General features: G+C 37.6%; 2 protein-coding genes across 2 annotated transcripts; both read right to left on the reverse strand.

Moving 5' to 3' along the window:
* Positions 1–2,410: 2,410 nt before the first annotated feature.
* LOC139631874 (lymphocyte antigen 6D) lies at positions 2,411–3,693 on the reverse strand. The gene is made up of 3 exons (XM_071496496.1): positions 3,541–3,693; positions 3,140–3,244; positions 2,411–2,969 (listed from the first exon to the last, which is right to left on the reverse strand). The coding sequence occupies exons 1-3, from the start codon at positions 3,590–3,592 to the stop codon at positions 2,890–2,892; spliced, it is 237 nt and encodes a 78-aa protein (XP_071352597.1). The 5' UTR covers positions 3,593–3,693; the 3' UTR covers positions 2,411–2,889.
* A 5,035-nt stretch (positions 3,694–8,728) lies between these two features.
* LOC139632315 (P2X purinoceptor 5-like) lies at positions 8,729–19,702 on the reverse strand. The gene is made up of 13 exons (XM_071497190.1): positions 19,554–19,702; positions 17,975–18,154; positions 17,264–17,414; positions 16,801–16,872; positions 14,439–14,514; positions 14,072–14,168; positions 13,783–13,863; positions 13,502–13,643; positions 12,620–12,756; positions 12,348–12,441; positions 11,916–11,981; positions 11,738–11,820; positions 8,729–9,812 (listed from the first exon to the last, which is right to left on the reverse strand). Exons 2-13 carry the CDS (start codon positions 18,109–18,111, stop codon positions 9,737–9,739), a joined length of 1,212 nt encoding a protein of 403 aa, XP_071353291.1. The 5' UTR covers positions 18,112–18,154; positions 19,554–19,702; the 3' UTR covers positions 8,729–9,736.
* Between the last annotated feature and the right edge of the window lie 216 nt (positions 19,703–19,918).

Raw genomic sequence — 19,918 nt, forward strand, 5'->3', positions numbered from 1 at the left:
TGCAGTGGCTGAGACACAGTGTTAGTGGTTATGTTAATGCAAACTCTTGCTCTCTGTACTGACAAGGTTTCGATTTATTTTGCCCGACCCCTGTTCCAGCAAGTTGATGGGATTGATTACTTAGGCATGTGATGTATGAATCCCTGGCTGTCTGAATCCATTTTTACAAGACTGTCATTGGTTCACTGCAGTTCCAAGGTGAAATATGCAGTCATGGTGTTGAGTGATTATTTAACTCATGAAATGTCTTGTATTATATAATTAAACGACTTATGAACATGTTAACTAGGTTAAAAACTTGATTTTCATCAGAGGGGGGTCTTTAAATTAGATCTGAAATAAAGAGGGAAACACAGGAAGTACCTCAAAACTTGACTTGACTACAGTACTTGAGTAAATATTTACTATACACCACTGCATCCATGGTATTACAAAGGAAAAAGAAGCACCTTTAAATCTCTGTTAGAAAAGAAGTTTAAATTACAACAAGAGCTAGTATAATGTGTGAAATATTCACTTCCAAGAAGACGATTGGAGGTTAATTTACCATGCTTTTTCATGCAGCCACCATTTAAACATCAAAAGAAACAAACACACATTGAGCACAGGGCAGGCTAGTTATCATATTCTCAACCACAGCTCTTTCCTGTGTGGGCAGATGATGTGCGTAGCATTTTTCCCCACACTCTAAATGCAGTTCTGTGCAACTACTGGTTTCTTCAGAACTTACAATAATTTTTCTAAATGATGGGAAGTTTTTGGTTTTGTGCATGCCCCCCCAAAAGGAATTCAAAAGATAAAAACGTTTTGCAGGCAGTAGTTTTATTTTTCATCTTAAGACATTTTGGTAATAGTCATTTGGTCAATCAGTGTATCACTTAGACAAATTCCATGTACAATATGTGTGTGTATTAACTGCTAACACATAAAGTGTGAAGGCTGTGGTCTGTTAATCCACCAATCATCCACCTCTGATGTCTGAGCTGCTCTAATGTAGAGAAGAAACAGCTGGAAGGATTAACACTTATGACCTATATTTTCATGCTGATTTGACAGTATGATTTGCTATATATGTGACATGGAAAAGCATTTTCAATCCATCCTATTCATTCAGCTTAGTCAGCTCATTATACTTTTCTGTTATATGTTTGTGTTTGTCACCTCGTGTGATTGCTTTTGAGCAACAGGAAACATATTTCTGATTTTAGATGGACTCCTAGAAATACCGCAGGCGTATAAATAAATGAATCAATTGAATAATCACTTTCCCATTGACTTCAGCCCACATCACATGGTGTAAGAGCCTCTCTAACGTCACTGAGCAATTACTCACCACATTTCTAGATAGGGTAGTTCCTCTTTACTCAATATTTAATTGCATACTTGTTTTAGATCTATGTTGCCAGCATCTGAATACAAAATGCTTTGTGGTATTTTGATGCTGGGAGGAGATCAATGCAGCAAGTTACTGTACACGCCTGACAGTAACAGGGTGTGACACAACCACTCTTTCACTGTAACCTGGGCAGAGTGAGTAAATGTTCCCAGCCACACACATGAACAAAAGCTTTGTATCTGACATCTGTGGATGTTTTTTATGTGTTTTATTGTCCACATTAAGGAAAAACAGTTCAACTCAGCGGTAAAAAACAGATTTTTACTCTGTCCAAACTGCATGTCACGTGGTTGGGTATGAAAGGAGACCAAATGACACCTTTCTGACGTGTCAGTATCAAAGATTTTCTGTAACCGACCATCTGACATTCACACATCTTCTTTGTTTTCTATGCTATAGCACATTGCTACCTTTATATGTCTGTTACCCCTAACAGCTGTCGATCAGTGGAATAGCAAAACAAATATCCACTCATCAAAACATTACAGAAAGCCCTCTAACCTGTTTGTCCCTACCCTCGGATACAACCAATAGGAGCATACCAGTCCTCCCTGGTCATGCTAATAATAATACAGACACAGTTGAAGTTAGGGAATCGTTGTGGATAAATGAAACAATGTTGACTATCAGTTGGAAACGGGACACAAACAGTGGTTCCCAACTGCAAACTGTGTCGCATCTGACTTATTCCTTTGCTCCTGTCATTATTGCTATGGTCGCTAAAGGTCACCAAACAATAAAACATAACTATGGGTTGTGATAAGCTGCTTGCACAGATGACTTATGCTCTTGATTTTAACAGGAGCACAAACTCGGATATTACTCTTTACTGCCACTAATGGCCAACAACGTGGTAATTATGGTACCTTTGAAGTCAGTGACTTTCAGAAGGGAGCATATGGATGAGTTTAAACCACGACGGACTCCTACTGTAAAGACATATTAGCTGCACTCTAAGAGACATCAGTGTTTGTTTTCCTGTCTTTCCTGTAAGAAATGATACCTGAGACAAACATGAGATTTTTTTTATTATTTAGCATTTTATTGAGTTTAAAACAGATGACACCCTAAAGCATTTAGTCCAGCATTACAGTGCAGCAGTAAGAGACAACGACCCACATAGAGGTAAGCTGTTGAAGTGACCCACTGAGTGCCAACAGGAAGGGATTAAGTCTGTATGTGTGTGTGTGTGTGTGTGTGTGTGTGCATATGTGTGATTGCTTTACCTCCTGCACTAGTTCATTAAAAAAAAAATCATGGCTGTAACTGCTGTGTGTTGTGCAGTTTAAAACAGCTGCAGGATGATCAATGAGGCTAAACAATCAAGTCAAAATTTGAGCTGTAAGCAAGATAAATCAATGACATTGCTGTCACATTAAAGCTTGATAAATTAGCAAATCCTTTTTCATCATATTCAGATTCCTCATGTTAATTTTTCCATTCTACTGCGATTAATCAGGAGGTGAAAGTGAAAGTCGTGCGTTGCTCCAGGTCTAGCACAGGTCCGTCTCACAGCACTGTGTGAAATAGTCGTCCTCACAAAATTCCTCGCAAGTTCGAGAAATTTGGTCATCTATTGAAAAATAAATACAATGATTACAAAAAATACAAAATGCCTAGAACAAAAAAAATGTAACATGGCTTTTTCCCCCCCCCAAAAAAAAAAAATTAAAATATAGACATGAAATATAGACATGAAAGAAAAAACTGTAGCGTAAATACAACAGAACAAGTCCTATGTACCTTTCTGAGTCAGTTTGCAGTACTGTGCTGATGCCTGGCACTCTGTCTCTGTCTTGCAGGTGTCATCACTTTCATTTTCACAGATGTAGCATCGGAGTGTCAGCACTGACAAGAGACAAAATCCATCAAAATTAGACCCACTTGCAATATTATGAAGTCATGAAGGTAACATTAATACTTAGAGTTTTGGTATTGATGATGCTGATTCAGTATCCAGCGAACACTTGACATATTCTCAACAACAGAAGACATTTTCTTTCCTGTTTACTGTCCACAGGTGTAATGCATTAGTGGTCAAATCAAATTATGTTTAATGATTCTTATAAAAGTACTTTTCCTGTTTTTGAGTTTTACTTTAGGAAAAATCCTGCTAAATACAATATAAAACAAAGTTCCCTCACCGTGAGTGCTACACAGCAGCAGGAGCAGCAGCGTAAGAAGCAGGACCTTCATGTTGTCGAATGGTATGTGGACAAACCTCTTGCTCTGGCACTTTTATACTGGCACATACACAACATACCAAGCTAGAAGTGAGTCGTGCACTTCCTTGTGTAAGATATTCCAGTGAATGTACTTTCAGCCCTATTGTCCCTGAGAAAAGACAAACCCTGAGCACACAAAGAGTAATTTAATCTGCCTAATACTTATGCGAATTAACAAGGTGTTGTGTTGCAGGTTAGAGGACAGGCTAAGGTTGTTCCTAACTCTCTCCTGAGGGTTATAATGATGTTGCTGTATATAATCTGTGAGTCTCTGAGATTAACTTTATGTCCGTGCACTGACAAATATTCTATCAATTAATTTCGGATCATATCATAACATATGATAACACATCATATGATAACACTTCACTTTCGCATGTCAGTCTGTATATTTGCTTGGTCTGGCTTCGCAGTAGTGCTCGAACTAACATTTTGTCTGAGTGTGCCAACTGCCAACTTTCCTACCTAAATATTTTAAATTAATTTAAATTTGGGAACAACCACTTTAGGGGTGTGTGAGACACATATATTTTACACAAGGAACATTATCCACTATGATGCATTCAACTTATTTGGTTTAAAGAGAACTAAAGAGTAAAGCCCTTGATTTCTTTCTTTTTTTTAAAAATAATAAAATAAAATAAAATAAAATAAAATAAAATAAAATAAAATAAAATAAAATAAAATAAAATAAAATAAAATAAAATCCTATCAGCTGTCAATTGCCAATCACTAAATGTTCTCATCAATTCACCAGCCTGTGGAGAATGAAGTAAGTGTTTTAATCTTTTAACTATGGGAAATGCTAGGTCAACCAGCTGCAAATTGGCAGACCAGAATTTACAAGGTCTTTAGCAGTGTACTGGTAAGTAGCTCTTAGCTCAGCGATGCTACCAGCATATGAATCATTATCTTCCTTCACAGTTTGTCTAATGTGGTGAATGGTTATTTAAAGTCACCATAGTAATGTGGTCATTTGGTGCTAAACAGCGTCAGCATTAAGCTAATGTTGCTCATTAGCATATCTGATGTGTCATTTATATTCCAATGTTTAATTTAAACCATGACCAAGTAATGGTTTAACATAGGCCTTTAATGCTGAGAAATTTGACCTGTGAGCATATGTGTGATAAATTAGCAGCAGACATTTTTAAGAACGAAGTGCTTAAAAAGTGCAAACTGCTGTAAGGTTTTGCTATTATTAATTCACCTTTGCTGGTTGGAGTCGAACTAGTACATTTATTTTAGTCACTTTTTATACATTCATACTTACGGTGTATGCTAAAGGAGATTTAATGGAAGATTGCTACATCTTTTATGTTCTTTTCATAGACAGAGTAGTTTGACTAAAAGAGAAACAGAATATTTTAAAAACATCTTTAAAGTCATTCTTGCTTCCGACAATGTTCTTGTTTTCTGTGCAATGCAAAGTTATTAGTATAATTGCAAAGTGTCATTAAAATGTGTACAGTGTGTCTTCATAGTGATGTTGTGAATCCACCTAAGGCCCACGACAAACCAAACCAGCAAGAACATTTATGTCATGGCCATCACCACACCCTAATAATTGAATGATCACTGAATAAGTGCTAATTAAGTGTTAGTCATATATGGTTTCAATGTCAGGCACCTACTAAGATTCAATACTTAATTTAAATGTTGTTTCACTCTGATGTTGCTGTCTGGGACATTACCTGCTACCAGCATAACACATCCGCATCTCTAATCAAACTGGCAATTGAAGTGCATGGTGGGTAATGTGGTGCCACTGGTTTTGAGAAGGCAGAAGAATGTGGAATAGGTGGAGGAACAGTATCTATAATTAGAGCTGTACGGGAACCTCCTTTGAAACTGATATAAACTGATGAAACTGACATGGGTAATAATGTTAAGTGAAATGAATTGTAAAAAATGTATCACAGTATTATATTGTGGAGATCTTCCTAAAATTTTCCCATTTGCCCTGCAATGGAAAGTCATTTTCTGTGTAATATAATTAAAATGATGTGTTTTCAGAATCATATCATATACTAAACCCATTAGAAATCGGACAGTAACAAATTTTATGTCATGGCCGTCACCACACCCCATACTTACACCTTTTCCAAGTGGTTGGCTGTCTGCAGGAAATTATGTTTAGAACAATATTATGTAATAAAATGTTGTAAAAACAAAGAAACTTATTTTGAAAGGTGTAGTTTCTGGTTGTTAATAATTGTAACATTGTTTCAATATATCAAAACAAATTAAAATTAAATCCTAGACACCCTTGATAAGTGTTGATTCAGTGTCAGTCATGATTGAGAATCTGATGTTTATTCAACAGAAAACATAACGAGCTGCTTTCAATGTGGTTTCATCTCAGGCGTCAACTAAGATTAAATACTTATACTACACCCGACGTCATTTAAAGTTCTTGTTTGTTATGTACCACTGGTTGCACTGACAACTATCACTGGTATACTTATTAAGGAGCTCTTTTTTCTATGTCTTCTAAGCACATTTATGGACATTTATTTGCAATGGTGTTCTCATCTATGTGTTCTGGTTTGACTGAATCATGACTCAGATTGTTGACACAAAAACTGACACTGAGTTTTGGATATTGATATATTGACTTGTTAAATTATGTTGTTGTAGGTGTTTTGATAAAGGTAACCAGTGATATAAGACATGAGTGGCTGTCAGCCCATTTTATTCACCCTAGATCTGACAGGATATTGCCTTTTAGGCTAAGTGACAAGTTTTGTATTGATAAGAAAAAACTTAGGACTTTAATATAATTCGATCATGATAATAGTTGTGTTAAAAAGAAAAGCTTCACATGCAAATTTGATCTAAATGTAGGCAGCAGAACAAGATATAGTGTAGCTATCTTCTCTTTTACTCCTCCCACTGCACATTCTTTTTCCTTGTCAAAACCAGTGGCATCACATTACCCACAATGCAATTTGACAGCCAGTTTGATTAGAGATCCAGATGTAAAAGAAAAAGATATAGAATTAGATATTTGCAAAATATCTAAAGCAGATAATGGATATTGCATAAAACCTTGACCCACTGAAATAAGATTTAGGCTGTGCATATTGCATTCAACACTACAACCTACTGTTAACTGTGCGTTACGGTTACAGTGAGAGCGCTGAAGGAACATTTAAAATGTAAAAATGTGGAAATGCTCTATTTAGTTCACCCACCAATCACAGACCAACTGCCACTATTGGCATTAATTACATTTAATCACTCAGGAAAGCAGCTACCATGTACTGAATAGAGACAATAAGAGTTTTTAGCAACTTTTCTCTTATTTGATGCTGTAGGTTTAAATACTCGCCCCAACATTTATGTTCATATTTTCAATTGTTGTGTTATTTACAATTATATACAAAATTGAAATTGTCTGTTCTATTAAATAAAGAATAGAGAATAGTGGCATAGCCAGTTACTTTTCTCTACTTTTGTGGGCTGCTTGTTGCAGAGAAAGTTGTGTTTTTTTCTTTTGGATGGGTGCCAGCACTTTCAGCCATGTCTGTATATAAATGATGAGATTATCTAAACACTTATAAAGTTTGTGCCCCAAGAATAGTTGTTGAAGCTTTAATATGAAACAAGTAACATTCATGTGTGCTGTTGAACAGCCTGTACACACCCTCCTAGCTGCAAATTGCTGTGTTGTTGAACATGATGAGAGCGTGAAGTTGTCATTTGGTGACATCTCTAGGCAACAATCGGGGCCTGCAAGACAGTGTGTATGACGATTGCTTTTTTTTTCAATTCAACATGTTTTCAGTGATGCAACTCTGAAAGGGAACAAGAATATATTGATGAAGAAATGGGAAGACTCCTGTAGCAACTGTAAGATGCCACAACTTGTTTTGCACTCACTAAGCAGCTGCAACCGTCACTCACTTGAAAAGAGTGCCAGAGAAAATACACTTAAAAATGCGATGATAAATTTCTCCAGAAACAGTGACAGTCTTACTCTGCATAACCCGAAAAACACGCTGTCAGCGGAGCTAGTTCTTCAGAAGAAAAACAGCTTACAGTGAGGTGCTGAATGTGTATCGCCACAGCAATACACCAGTGTGTGAAACCACAACAAGAAGTTACAGAGGCATGTAAACAAGAGGATGACACGGGTTCTCTTGAAGGTGGGTTGGTTTAAAAATAAGCTAACAGAGCTGAAGAGATAGATTGTTTACTTGGTTACATTCCCCCCCTCCTCCCCAAAAGAAATATTTAACAAAAGAACCAGATTTACTTGTTCTTGAGTTTCATTTCTCAGGGATCAGAGCTGTCTGTATTAGTCACTCCATACTTTCTGCTTACTGAGAGGCATTTAAAATGGCCTCAAGGACATCAGAAGAGTGTGGCTGCACACACACATACAGATGAATAAATGTGATGATCCCGGAGTCTTTGACCTCTGTTTCAAAGCTTTAACATCAATCTACTGTACTTGGCTTTAATGGACAAAGAAAGATAAAATTAAAAAAAATAAAAATCTTGGGTAATTCAGGCTCTGGCCTGCTCTTTATGAGAAATAATATCTCTTGAAGGAAGTGCTGTCACTTTGCTGTGAGCCCACTGGGGTCCCTGATAGAAGGGCTCTGGGCTGCACTTGGTGCTGGCACAGTGTCAAGAGCTCAGCTCACCACCACTTTGTCATCATTCTGTATCATTTATACAGCTTATAAATAAATAACTGTTACAGTTGGGCAGAAGAAAAGCCGGTAGACAAGCTGTCACACAGCAATGGAGTGATCACGTGTCGACACCCTCGGGCTTCATTGTGTTTACACATATTTCACATGTAGTTCCAGTCTTAAGAGAGCTTTGTTAGATAATAACTTCAGGTGCTTCAACTACTGACTTCAACAAGCTAGCAGTAAAAAAAACGCAGGAGCTGTTGAAAATTGTCTTCTACTACTATTATCATGATAAAGAAACTCACAATACACACAGTACACCACTTCATGTTTCTTATCAAAACCTTTATTTGCACAGTTGCAGGCAGAGCTTTCCTTGTATCAATTAATAAATAAAAGTTGCTAAGCTGACTGAACAAAACCACTCTGAAAAAAGGAAGGAAACTTGACACTTAATGTGCTCTTCACATATGAGGTATATTTAATTCATAGGGATCATTAGCCATAATCAAAACAAGCAGTAAACAATGTCATTACTAGGGAAAGCAAACTGATTAGAGTCCTACGTCCTCCATGTAAAATACTAACTTTTCAGTGTGGATTTTTTTTTTTGTGGAAGCATGGCTTTTGTCGGGGTGCTCTGGTTTCCTGTGTATTTGATCTATGTCTGCACCTTAGAAAATGAACATGGCCACTAGATTCACTTTGCTAGTGTGACTAAAAAACACATTATCAAACACATTGGCCTCTGACAGCTCATTGAGAATTTCTGCAAACATGAAGGACTCATCTTTCCCAGAAAAAGACAAAGAACCAAACCAGTGATATGTGACTGTCTCCCCTGTGGAGACATTTAGTCTAAGCAAATTTATACAATATTACAGTACACAGTGTTGTAATACTCAGTGTATCAGAGTTACCATTCCTGTTTCACTTTCTGTCCAATCAGAAATCAGAATTATGACACACCTCACACTATATATCATAATGATCATATGGAACATCTGTATTTCTTTAAAAAAAAATACCCATATCTGAGGCCTAGTAAAAACAGATGAGATTTGAATGCAGACTAACAGTAATGAAATTACTGTTAATAATGGAGTAATGAAATTGAAAAGGGAGTGGTCAAATTCATATGATGACTAAAAAGCTCACAATAAATATAAGAAAACACAAAAGTTATTTTTTTAAAAATGCACTCAAAAATTGTACAACTTAAGCTTCAGTATAAGTGGTCTGCATGCATTTCAGACAAACACACTCATTTTATGGCTAAAGGTGATGTTAAGTTAATGGATCATTTTGAAGCTTAAAACTGACCATTTAAACAAATTATTTTTTTAAGATGATACATCAACTTACAAGAGCTCCACACCAGCACAGCATAAGTTATACTGTATCTTTGTTGTTATGCTAAAACCAACGAGGGGAATGTTACAAACTTGTCTCACACTGTGAACAGACTAAGACGTCAGGTTCTCCTCCATGGCAGCCTTTCTGTCCTCCACACTGTTGTCTTCAGACATTGACTTCTTACTTCTGTGGACAGATTGTGGTGGCAAATATGTAAGAATGATTAGATGCCTTTTGAAGATAAGCCATAGCAGAACAACACTGGCCAAGAAAAGATTGGTTAAATTACATAAAATCTAGTTTATTATAACAGAAATGAAATGAGATATATATCTATAGCTGTCCCACTGACAGTGAATGGGAATGTTTCAGTGTCTTTGCTTTTCCTCTTGTATACTACTATATAAATATAGAAAATATATCAGCATCTGCAATCAATGTTACTTTTGCTATATTTACAAATTCTCTTCCCTTCAACATCACACTACATATTAATCAGCTATTACAACATTAAATATTATTATAATATATAATAATATATATATTATATTATGCATTGCATGATTCACAATTTAAATCTTTGGTGTAAATTTGTCCTCACAGTGCTATAACATGATTAAACTAGGGTGTCTTAAGTATCTTAAGCCATATCCATATCCATAATAATATTATTTCAACTTTTCGCCCCAAAAATTGACAGTGGCCTCTCATTGTCCAGCAGCCAAATGTTGATGGCAGAACAGACCAGGTGATAAAGATGTGGAGATGCTGAACTGAGTCACCTTCAAGTGCAGTGGTAGGATAAATTAAAAAATTATGTATAAATTTGTTTATGCATAAATTTGTTATGAAATATGGTCATATGGTTCATCCAAGTTACAATTAGATCGTGTTGAAAAAGTAAGTGAACCCCTCTGACATGTAGGTGAGAACTACTTTGATAAAAAAAACAAAACACTTCAACAGTCTGAGTTTGCTGTTCACAAGAAGCACCTGCTGATGTGAACCATCCCTCCCCCAAAAAAAGTGATCTCAGAAGACTTAGGATCAATAATTTTTGATGTGAAAAAAGCTGAAAGGGTCACAGAGTCTTTTCAAAGAGTTTAGATATTCATCAGTTCTTGACTCCGAAGCAGAATGATCAGTGAGGTACCAAAGAACCTCAGAGTAACAGCTAAACACTTAAAGGAATCATTGGAGCCGGTTAACATGTCTGTTCATCATTCCCAAATCATGGTGCGTGGCTGTGGAAAGCACTGGTTTCCTGCCATGGACACCACTGCTCTCTGAAGAAACATCACTGCGCCTGAAGTTTCCCAAAGAGCAGCTTGAATCTCCACAAAACTACTGGGGAAATGTTTTGTGAGCTGAAGAACCTAAGGTTGAATTGTTTGGGAAGAACATGCAGCACTACATATGGTGTAAAAAGGCTAACATGAAAACCTCATCCCAAAGGTGAAGCAGGGTGGAGGGAGCATCGTGATGTGGGGCTTTGCTGCCTCTGGGCCTGGACAGCTCGCTGGCTGTGCTCATTAAAGACACAAAAGATTATAATTTTTTGTCATTCCAGAGGGTCCACTTACTTTTTCTTGCCACTGTACCACCACCCACTCACAGCAACCAGGCTTTAGGAGAGGAAGCAAGTGCTTGGAAAACTTTTTTGCACATGGTTCAGCTTACATAGTTTCCCTTATTGGTGTGTTGGAGGAGAGCTATGCAGCCTGAGAGGGAGACTGCAGACACTACTCAGGATGCAAAAAGCTCTTCTCCATGTGACTGAAATAAAATGTTTTAACTATAGGTACTATATAATTGTAATTTTAAGTTAATATTTTTCCTTGCAATTTAACACACCGGAGTTGAACATCAACAAAAGATAATGCAGTAAAGAGCCAAAATCTTTTTAGTTAAAATGGCAAATACAACATTATTTATCATAAAGCATCAGCTCTTTTCTTGACTCTATCAAGGAAACTTATTTCAGTGAAAAGGATAACCAATTTCACAATAGATTCATAAATGTATGTTAATGCAGGAAATAGCATCGATGTTTTGGATGAAGCTTAACAACACAGATAAAGACATCTGTACTTCTGTGTTGCTTATCTTACCTGAATCCCTCAAACTTCCGTTCTCGGTAAGAGTTGCCCTTCTTCATTAGGTAGAGGAGGACCATGTCACAGAAGAAAGCTCCCTGTTAAATGAAGTTTGTGAAGTGGAAAAATACAAAATTCAAGTAGATGAGCGGGCAGCTGATCTAAAAACATGAAAGTTACGAATGATACTTACAGCACCCATCAAAGCCAGTCCTGAAGCAACATTGATGGCTGTGGGGATGATGCTGAACATCCCGGCCTACGAACGACAGCCGAAATGCAAGAAAATCACAAAAATCATTTTATAAACACCTGAAATTGGAGAATGTTTCAAGTTTTTATTAAAAATGTCTGTCTGAATTTGACTTAATGTTGATTGTGTATCACATGAACATGTCAGGACGCAGAGCAGTGAGATACATGAAGAAATATTAAATAAGACAGCAGTACATCTTAACCCTGTTATCTCTATTACTGTGGATAAACCGAGGCGCTACAAGCATTTATCAGTGTCCTATCTTGTGATTATGTCCTGTGTATTGCATTATCACTTTAATCATGTCACATCGTAATGCAGAGTAGACAGTATTTCATGCATTCACTCCAAATAATTCATCTTCCATACCTTTCCATGCACCATGATGTTGAATCGGACACCATAGACTTTGAATAGAGATCGATAGCTCTCACCTGCAGCATTTTTAAAATACCGAGTGTGTCTGTTGGAAAAAACAAGAAGAAATTATGTAGGCATGAGAAAAAGATAATAATAATAATCTTTATGTTTTTTATGACAGTGACAACAATTTTCTTCTTTTCAAATCCTATTTTCTTTAATTGTGGAAATATTTGTCTGGATAACATAACAACACAGAGAGAGACTGCAGTGAGTTCCACCTGAAGTTAAACCCTGTTGCAATGGTCTTGTTGGAAACACTGATGTCCAGGCGAGTGAAGTGGTACTTTGGATGGCAGTTAGAGTATCCTTTGTCAAGGTCACAGTCCCAGTGTATCATTATGCCAATAGAGCCACCCTAGAAAACAGAATATAGATTTGATTATGTGTGGCATTAAAAGCATGTTAATAATCATTCAAACAAAATTGTCTTTTTTTTATATATTTCATTCACTTTTAACTGGGACCCACTGCTGCGTGTGCACATATCTATACTACAGTCATGCAGAGTCAGAGCAGGACTTTTTCCACACATTAATGTACATACATGACTCTACAGGAAGAATCAATGTAAATGATACACAAAAAAGGGAATTTTATCTTGACATGGATGAAAAAAACTGTGAATCTGACAACAATCTGGTGGCTCACAGTTGTGCATCCCTTGTAAACATCAATAACAGCTGGCGGTTTAAGATCATACCATCACAATCAAAGCAAGATACTTTGGTTCTTTCAGTAGGTGATTAATTCATTTTTCAGTGTTATTTTCATAGAGAGAAACCCATAGAATTAGTTGTAGTCTGGTCCATCCTTGCCTCATTCTTCCAATTTCCTTCCCTGTTCTTTTGTTGTATGCTTTACCATTTAAACATAATAACATTTACTCCCCCTGCTTTACAGCAGTTGGGTTGTAGATGTGATGGTGCCAAACAAAAAAGAATGATCTCGGAAATATAATATCTATCCAAAAAGGATGATTTATCTGTATCTGATATCTGATTCTGTGCACAGCTCAATGCTGTTCTTGTACTGTGACTTTAAATTAACTAGTTAGGTAAACTTTCTCTCAGCAATATGCAGTTGCAAACTTTAATACTGACAAATGTGGCCATGTCCTGGAAGTTGTGTCCGGCTCGCCGGGTGATGTCTCCTAAACGAAAGATGGGGCAGTACGGGTGGAGCTCCTCGTCATATCGGCATTTCTTCAAATAGGAATCATCAGTTGTTTCAAGAACGTTGGACCTCAGAGTTGAGAAATGCACAGGAGCACAGAGTGTATATGAGTGTGCACTGCTCACTGTACACAACATCTGCTTCCAGTTAAGCAAGCGGCACACGGAGACATTATGCTGAGTGTTGAGCAAAGAAGAAGAGGGCCTACTTTGTAAATGCAAACTTGGGAAATTGGATGAAATTCTTGATGTAGATGGTGAAATTTTCAGCATTTGTCAGCAGAGGCCCTCTGTTAAAGTAAAACAAAACCATAGTTGTAATTAAGTCCCTTATATTCTTTACATTGCTAAGGAAATAATTTGGTAATTTTGTAAGGCAGAGTGGTTGCTATTGGATGCTATTATATATTTCTCCTGAATGTGTGTGTAAGGTGGACTGTGATCAAATCAATAACTTCATGTCGGATAGAGTATTTATGGGACTGAGCTGCTCCTTACTGTGGTTTGAATTTTCTTTCAATGGGACACCAGCCATTGATTTCACAGGTACCATTGGAGTTTTCATCTTTTCTTAAGCATCGGCCACTCATGATTCCTTAAGAAAAAGTAACAGAATAACAGCTTTAAGTCATCCATCTCATCACATGTGAGAAGACACTACATTTGAGTTTCTGTTGAAAAGATATAGATACTATATAATTGGTTCAAATGAGAATCCTGCCAGTATTTCCAAATTTCATTTTAATTACATTTGGGACAAATTAATGCTGTGACACAGAAAAGAATTTGTTTAATTTCGACCAAAATTATCTTTGAGAATGGGACTAGTTCAACCAATTTAAAGTCTGTAGTGTTTCTTTCTTACCATTACCAGCCACTACCATCTTCCCCTCATCACAGTCCCGGTCGTCTCGACAGTGGCCACTCAGGACTTTGGGACTCTGAGAACAAATGATACAGAAAAAGAGCAGAGGTTCAAGAAACACGAACAGTAACTAACAGTCTTTTTCAAAAGTTAAAAATAAACCATGTTGCATGAAAAATCCTTTAGCAGCGAGCTTGCTTCAGGAATCAAGTGTATGTAAGATGCAAACACTTTGCAGCTTATCATTTGTACTTAGTAGTTCCTAACTTTGACTTACCATGAGCAAGAAACACTGGAGTCCTGTTGGTAGTGAAGAACACTTTCCCATAAAGGTAAGAGATTTCTTTTTTTCTAGCAACACCATGAATATGAAAGTAAACATGTGGTTAGTGGTTGTTTATGGGAAACGAGAACTGTGAAGGACTGCGAACTGCAATTGGTGAGGTCCAAAACATATACAAAAGCAGTGTTTTATGGCTGTGAAATGCTTTTACTGGCTCTCTATTTTTCTAGGCTGCTGGCAGTGAAGGCAGGACACTGAGAGAGGCTGAGTTTACATACCAGGAACCCTCTGGAAATTTGTAGCTAAAGATATAGCCGAGGGAAATGATGAACAGGATAACTGACACACACATATACACACACTCATAGACGGAGCTGCCAGTCTTTGTTAGAAGTTGAAAGTCCTCTGTTATGATTAACGTCAAAGAAAATGTAGCCCAGTGCTCTCCTGGAAGTGATGGCTGTGCCACCATTTACCAGACGTTTGTTGTCTTGCTACAGAGATCAGCAGGGGGACTGCAGGTCAGCCATAGTCCCTCTTACTGCCTGTTTCTCCGTTTAATGAGCAGAATACAATGGGTCACAACTTTCTCAACTACAGAGTGTGTAGCTATCTATCCTTTACACACTAAAACCCACACAAAATACATAAACCATCCCACTGATTAGATATCATTAATTAGGTTTTTGTTAAATTTATAGAAAGTATGAAGCTTCATAATCCTGGCATTTTAAAAATTGTGCTGATTTTCAGAGCTTCTGGCTGCTGGTTGGATAATTATCTCTACAGTTCACTGAAATGACAAAATGCCAGACGAGTAAAGGGAAGCTCCAGTTAATTTATCATTTATAATCAACTCTACTATCACAGGACAGGTCATTTCCAGCTCTTCTCTAACCTCAGTCATACATGGCCCACTGTTTCTCTGAGACATGGCTGGCTGGAATAGTTTCCAGATGATCAGACGTCAACCAGTGGAGAGTAAATAAAGTAACTTTAAAGTAAACACAGTTTGTCAGACGGCTTGAAACTGAGTTTGAGTGGAGCTTTTGCAGAGAGAACATAATGTCTAAACACCACATCCAGCCCCCCAGCTAGATGAAACTAACAGACAACTCACTACTATCCTCATGTCAAACAAAATATTTGTTTGTCTCAAATAGACAGAGGCAGCGTCAAGAACACATGAAAGCACAACCAACTAACAACAGCATCAAAACTGAAAGCAGAAACTCTTACTTGCCCTCAGGAACATGCCAAGTTATTTTCCTGAAACGACCATACTGATTTGTTGCGTACAGGAAGAAGTCTTTTAGAAAAGAAGAGAATACTGTCTGTCATTAAAAATGGGACAACATTTTAAAGGAAGTATTTGTAAGTTTAGCTACTGCTACATAGCTAACATTCGCTTTAACAGCTCACAGTCTAGAAGAAACATTACGAGTTCAGCATCAAACTTCATTCCTTTATTCACCAGGAGCTGTCTCCAGCAGTGGAAGCCAACCCCCTTGTTTTGCTTTTATTTCTATAACTTTTTTTCCCTGCTGATGTTAGCATGCTGACCAGCTGGCTCCAGCCTGGTCATCCCATCTCGTCACTTTCCGATATCGAGTCGCTGTAGTGCAGGCTGCCCTGACAGGGTAGTGCTGCCTCAAAGGACATATCATAACCTCTTGTACTGCAAACACAATGATGGCTGAAGATTTTGGCGTGACTCGTAAGTTAATGGACATTAATGCTAACGGTATCTATGTAGCAATATCAAAACTTTTAAATAGCTCCTTTCAACTTTCTCTTCGTTCAACTAATTATGGATGGAGATACAGTCATAATATCCGAGTTGTCTTAAATTTCAGGTGGTGTCAGTCATTTTGACTGGATTTACTACTGCACACTGCAAAATACACTTGTCAAAATATAATTGTGTTATATTTGTCACATTGAATAATGACTTGTCCATCATTGCTGAAATATGAAAACAATAGCGAATTACAGTACATATCTTTGATCGTGACATCTCCTATTACAGTCACGGAAAGTATCACAGTGGTCTATAAAATATCGACAGAATATTCTTACCTCAGCACAGTATCCCAGTTTCTGGTTTGGTGTCTCTAAGAAATTGGTGACAACAAACAGGACTGCTTCACCCTACATGTAGAGGAAACACACAGTGTAAATGGGTCTTTATATGGACATCATGTCACGATGACCCCTGCACTGCCCCCTCCCACCCCCAGCCTTAGACTCTCTAGCTTGATGTGTGTCATACCCAGATGAGAGGGCTGAATTTTTTTCTCACAAGGCAACTGTTGGTCTGAACGTGGCCTAAAACGTGCATAGAGCCCATGGATAAATTCAAGCAGACTTAAGGAGCAAATTCTTAAAAAAAGAGACTGCTGCCACCAGTATGTGCATGCCCTTTTACCCAGTCTTTCTTCTTATTCTAAACAGCACTGCTTGCTAAAGATGAATCCCTTTAAGCGTCTAGTAACGGCCTGCTGGTCCGTACATACTGGTGCTGTGGTGTAAATGTTTTCACCTGTGGTGGGATGACATAATCCTCCGGTCCCCACACCAGCAGACCAGACTCAGAGGTGTTTGTCACTGAGACTCCCTTCAGTTTAGTTATGACAGAGCTCTGTATGGCCTCGTCTGTCTCCTGGTAGCCTTTCTTGCTCAAGAAAACCCACCTGTGGATGAGAGCAACACTCAGAATAAACAGGTGCTTGACTCTTGACAGCATTGCAGTGATACTGTTGGGTATAGGAGCAAAATGTGCACTTATGCCATAAGACTTGTATTTCTTTGGTGTAATTACCTTTAAAAAAAATGGATTATGCTACAGGGCACTGTACAGGGCACATGAGTACTTTGTACCCATTTGTGATTTAATTAGCATATAATGTAAGGAAGACTATGAAGACTATAAATTAGTGGCAAGTTGGTCCTGTCACTTGATCTCCTATAGAACTGACTAAAAATGTGTAAAACATCTTCATGGTCATTTCTATAAACTGAACGATGTAGTTATATATTCTAGTCTTTCATCGGCCAACAGTACAGTTTATGTAAATGTTACATTCAAGTTATTTATTTATGATAGGCTACATAACTCACAGAAGGACGAGGGTCACTATAGGGTCACGACATAAACTTCCATATCAACATTAAAATGAATAATTGCACCAGTTTATATCACATCGAAGGATATAATACGTCTTTGTTGAAGGCAAAACAGCAGTTCACTTACCCTATAATGTAACCGATGATAGACAGCTGAATAACTCTGTACAAAAGCCCAACTTTCTTATTTTTGGCGACAATGTATTTTTCCGTTTTGTAGTCGAATAAGGAAAGAAAACGTCCTTTGAAGCAGCTCCCGGCCATCCTGCAGCAGTGCGCGGCCAGTGGGTTGTCAGTGCACAGTGAGCTGCACACACACACACACACACACACACACACACACACACACACACTCACGGAGCAGAGAGTTCAGCTTCAGTGCCGCCGCTGCAGGCTTACACCCCCTCACCCCCCCCACCACCTACATGGCTCCCTGCCATAGATTCACTGCTCAACCCCCCCCCCCATCCACCAGCAACCAGTTGCCATCAACATGCACAATATCCGTTATGGTTAAGACTTTCAAAATAACACTGGTCTTCTGTCAAAGAGGGCGGATGCTGGGTTCTGATGAAGACGCTGATTTTAGCTGATGGTGAGGGAAAAAAAGCTTAAAACCGACACTCATGCCCCTTTCGAGTCTGACCCTGACTAATAGTTGGTGATGATACGGCGCAACATTAATTTATATTCTTCCTGAGGGACATGGATGCTTGCGGCAGCTCATCCATGAACTGTTGAGACATTTGGATGAAAAGTGTCAACCTCATGGTGGCGCCAAAGGAAAAGGCAGGGATGACCAAAGTCAACAGAAAACATCATCTGTCCTTTAATTATCTGTACCAAATTTCATGGGAATCCAGTAAAGTCAAAAATGTCAACTTGATGGCTCTCTGACAAAACAGAGAGGCACTAAAGTAATCTTCAATCCCCAAAAAAGAAATAAAAATAAATTAAAAAAAATCCCCAAATAATGTGTCGTCCACTGGATGTTTTGCATTCTGATTTATTATCACATGAAATTCAAGTTACTCTCTGCCACTGCTGCTTCAATTTTTAATATTTTCTTTTGTGAGTCCCCCAACTTTATGGAACTGTAAAATCAAACTGCTGGAGTTCTTCCTTAATTAGATACAACATCCTTTGCCAATACCGTATTTATTGGGTTTGATTAAACTACAATGTTTCACTGAAATCAGTCTGTTGTCAACAATTTTTATTTTATGTGAACCACAGTTTGAACCAAAGCAGTTCATGTGTTTTCAACAAATGAACAAATGAACCTTGAGCATATTGATTTCAATCTGAACTTCTCCACGCTCACCCATGCAAAGTAGGCCTACCACGGTGAATGTAAAAGATCAGAAACTCCCAGTACCACACTTAAAAAGAGCGAGCTAATTTTAGTTGTTTTTTGTTGGAATGAATTCATAAACTTAACAAGTTAACCGCATTGTTATTACTGATGTGTTAAGCAGCAGGTTATTCAAACAGAATGGCATCATCAATTTAAAAAATGAATAAATAGATCTAAGTTGAAACAATATAAATAATTTCCATCCTCCACTACAGTGCTTGAAATGGGCTGTTAGAAGCACGAGTATTCTTATTTAATCAGAATTTCTTTAGAAAAGTATTTATTTGTGCAAAAATATCAGTATTTCATTTTTTAAAAAAGTGAAATTCAGATTTAAGGAAGGACTCACCTTAAAACCTTTATCTTTTCATTTGCTATTGTGCTTTAGTGGAGTATATAGACCAACAGAGGTTACTGTTTGTGAAGTTAAGGTTATAAACCAACAGAGACACAGTGAACCTGGACATTTACAACAAAGCCCAGATTTTATGTCTGTTGAAACTAAAATTGAAATGTGTTCTCATTTTGCTTTGATTATAGCCTAGGTGACAATAAGCCTCTCCGTTTACCTTTTACAGTTTGTGTCACGCAGCCCCTTTTTCCGGAGGCACCAGTAGGTTTCAACAGGAAGTGGTCTGGAGGCAGTGTCATTTCAGACCTTTTTTAGCCCTCACACTGTAGATGTTCAGTGTGTAAAAGATAATAAATTAATTT

This window comes from Trachinotus anak, unplaced genomic scaffold (genome assembly GCF_046630095.1).
Source record: "Trachinotus anak isolate AG129_WGS33_773 ecotype Australia unplaced genomic scaffold, CSIRO_AGI_Tana_v1 ptg000014l, whole genome shotgun sequence".
NCBI classification, from domain to species: domain Eukaryota; kingdom Metazoa; phylum Chordata; class Actinopteri; order Carangiformes; family Carangidae; genus Trachinotus; species Trachinotus anak.

Bases quoted from the DNA above. Each gene is read 5' to 3' on its own strand.
- LOC139631874 (XM_071496496.1), bottom strand. From the start codon at position 3,592: ATGAAGGTCCTGCTTCTTACGCTGCTGCTCCTGCTGCTGTGTAGCACT. The intron at 3,245-3,540 runs GTGAGGGAACTT...GTCTCTTGTCAG, and splicing joins GCTGCTGTGTAGCACTCACG to TGCTGACACTCCGATGCTAC. The intron at 2,970-3,139 runs GTACATAGGACT...ATTTTTCAATAG, and splicing joins CTGCAAACTGACTCAGAAAG to ATGACCAAATTTCTCGAACT.
- LOC139632315 (XM_071497190.1), bottom strand. From the start codon at position 18,111: ATGGCCGGGAGCTGCTTCAAAGGACGTTTTCTTTCCTTATTCGACTAC. The intron at 16,873-17,263 runs GTGAAAACATTT...CTCTACATGTAG, and splicing joins ATTATGTCATCCCACCACAG to GGTGAAGCAGTCCTGTTTGT. The intron at 9,813-11,737 runs GTAAGATAAGCA...ATCTGTCCACAG, and splicing joins CGGAAGTTTGAGGGATTCAG to AAGTAAGAAGTCAATGTCTG.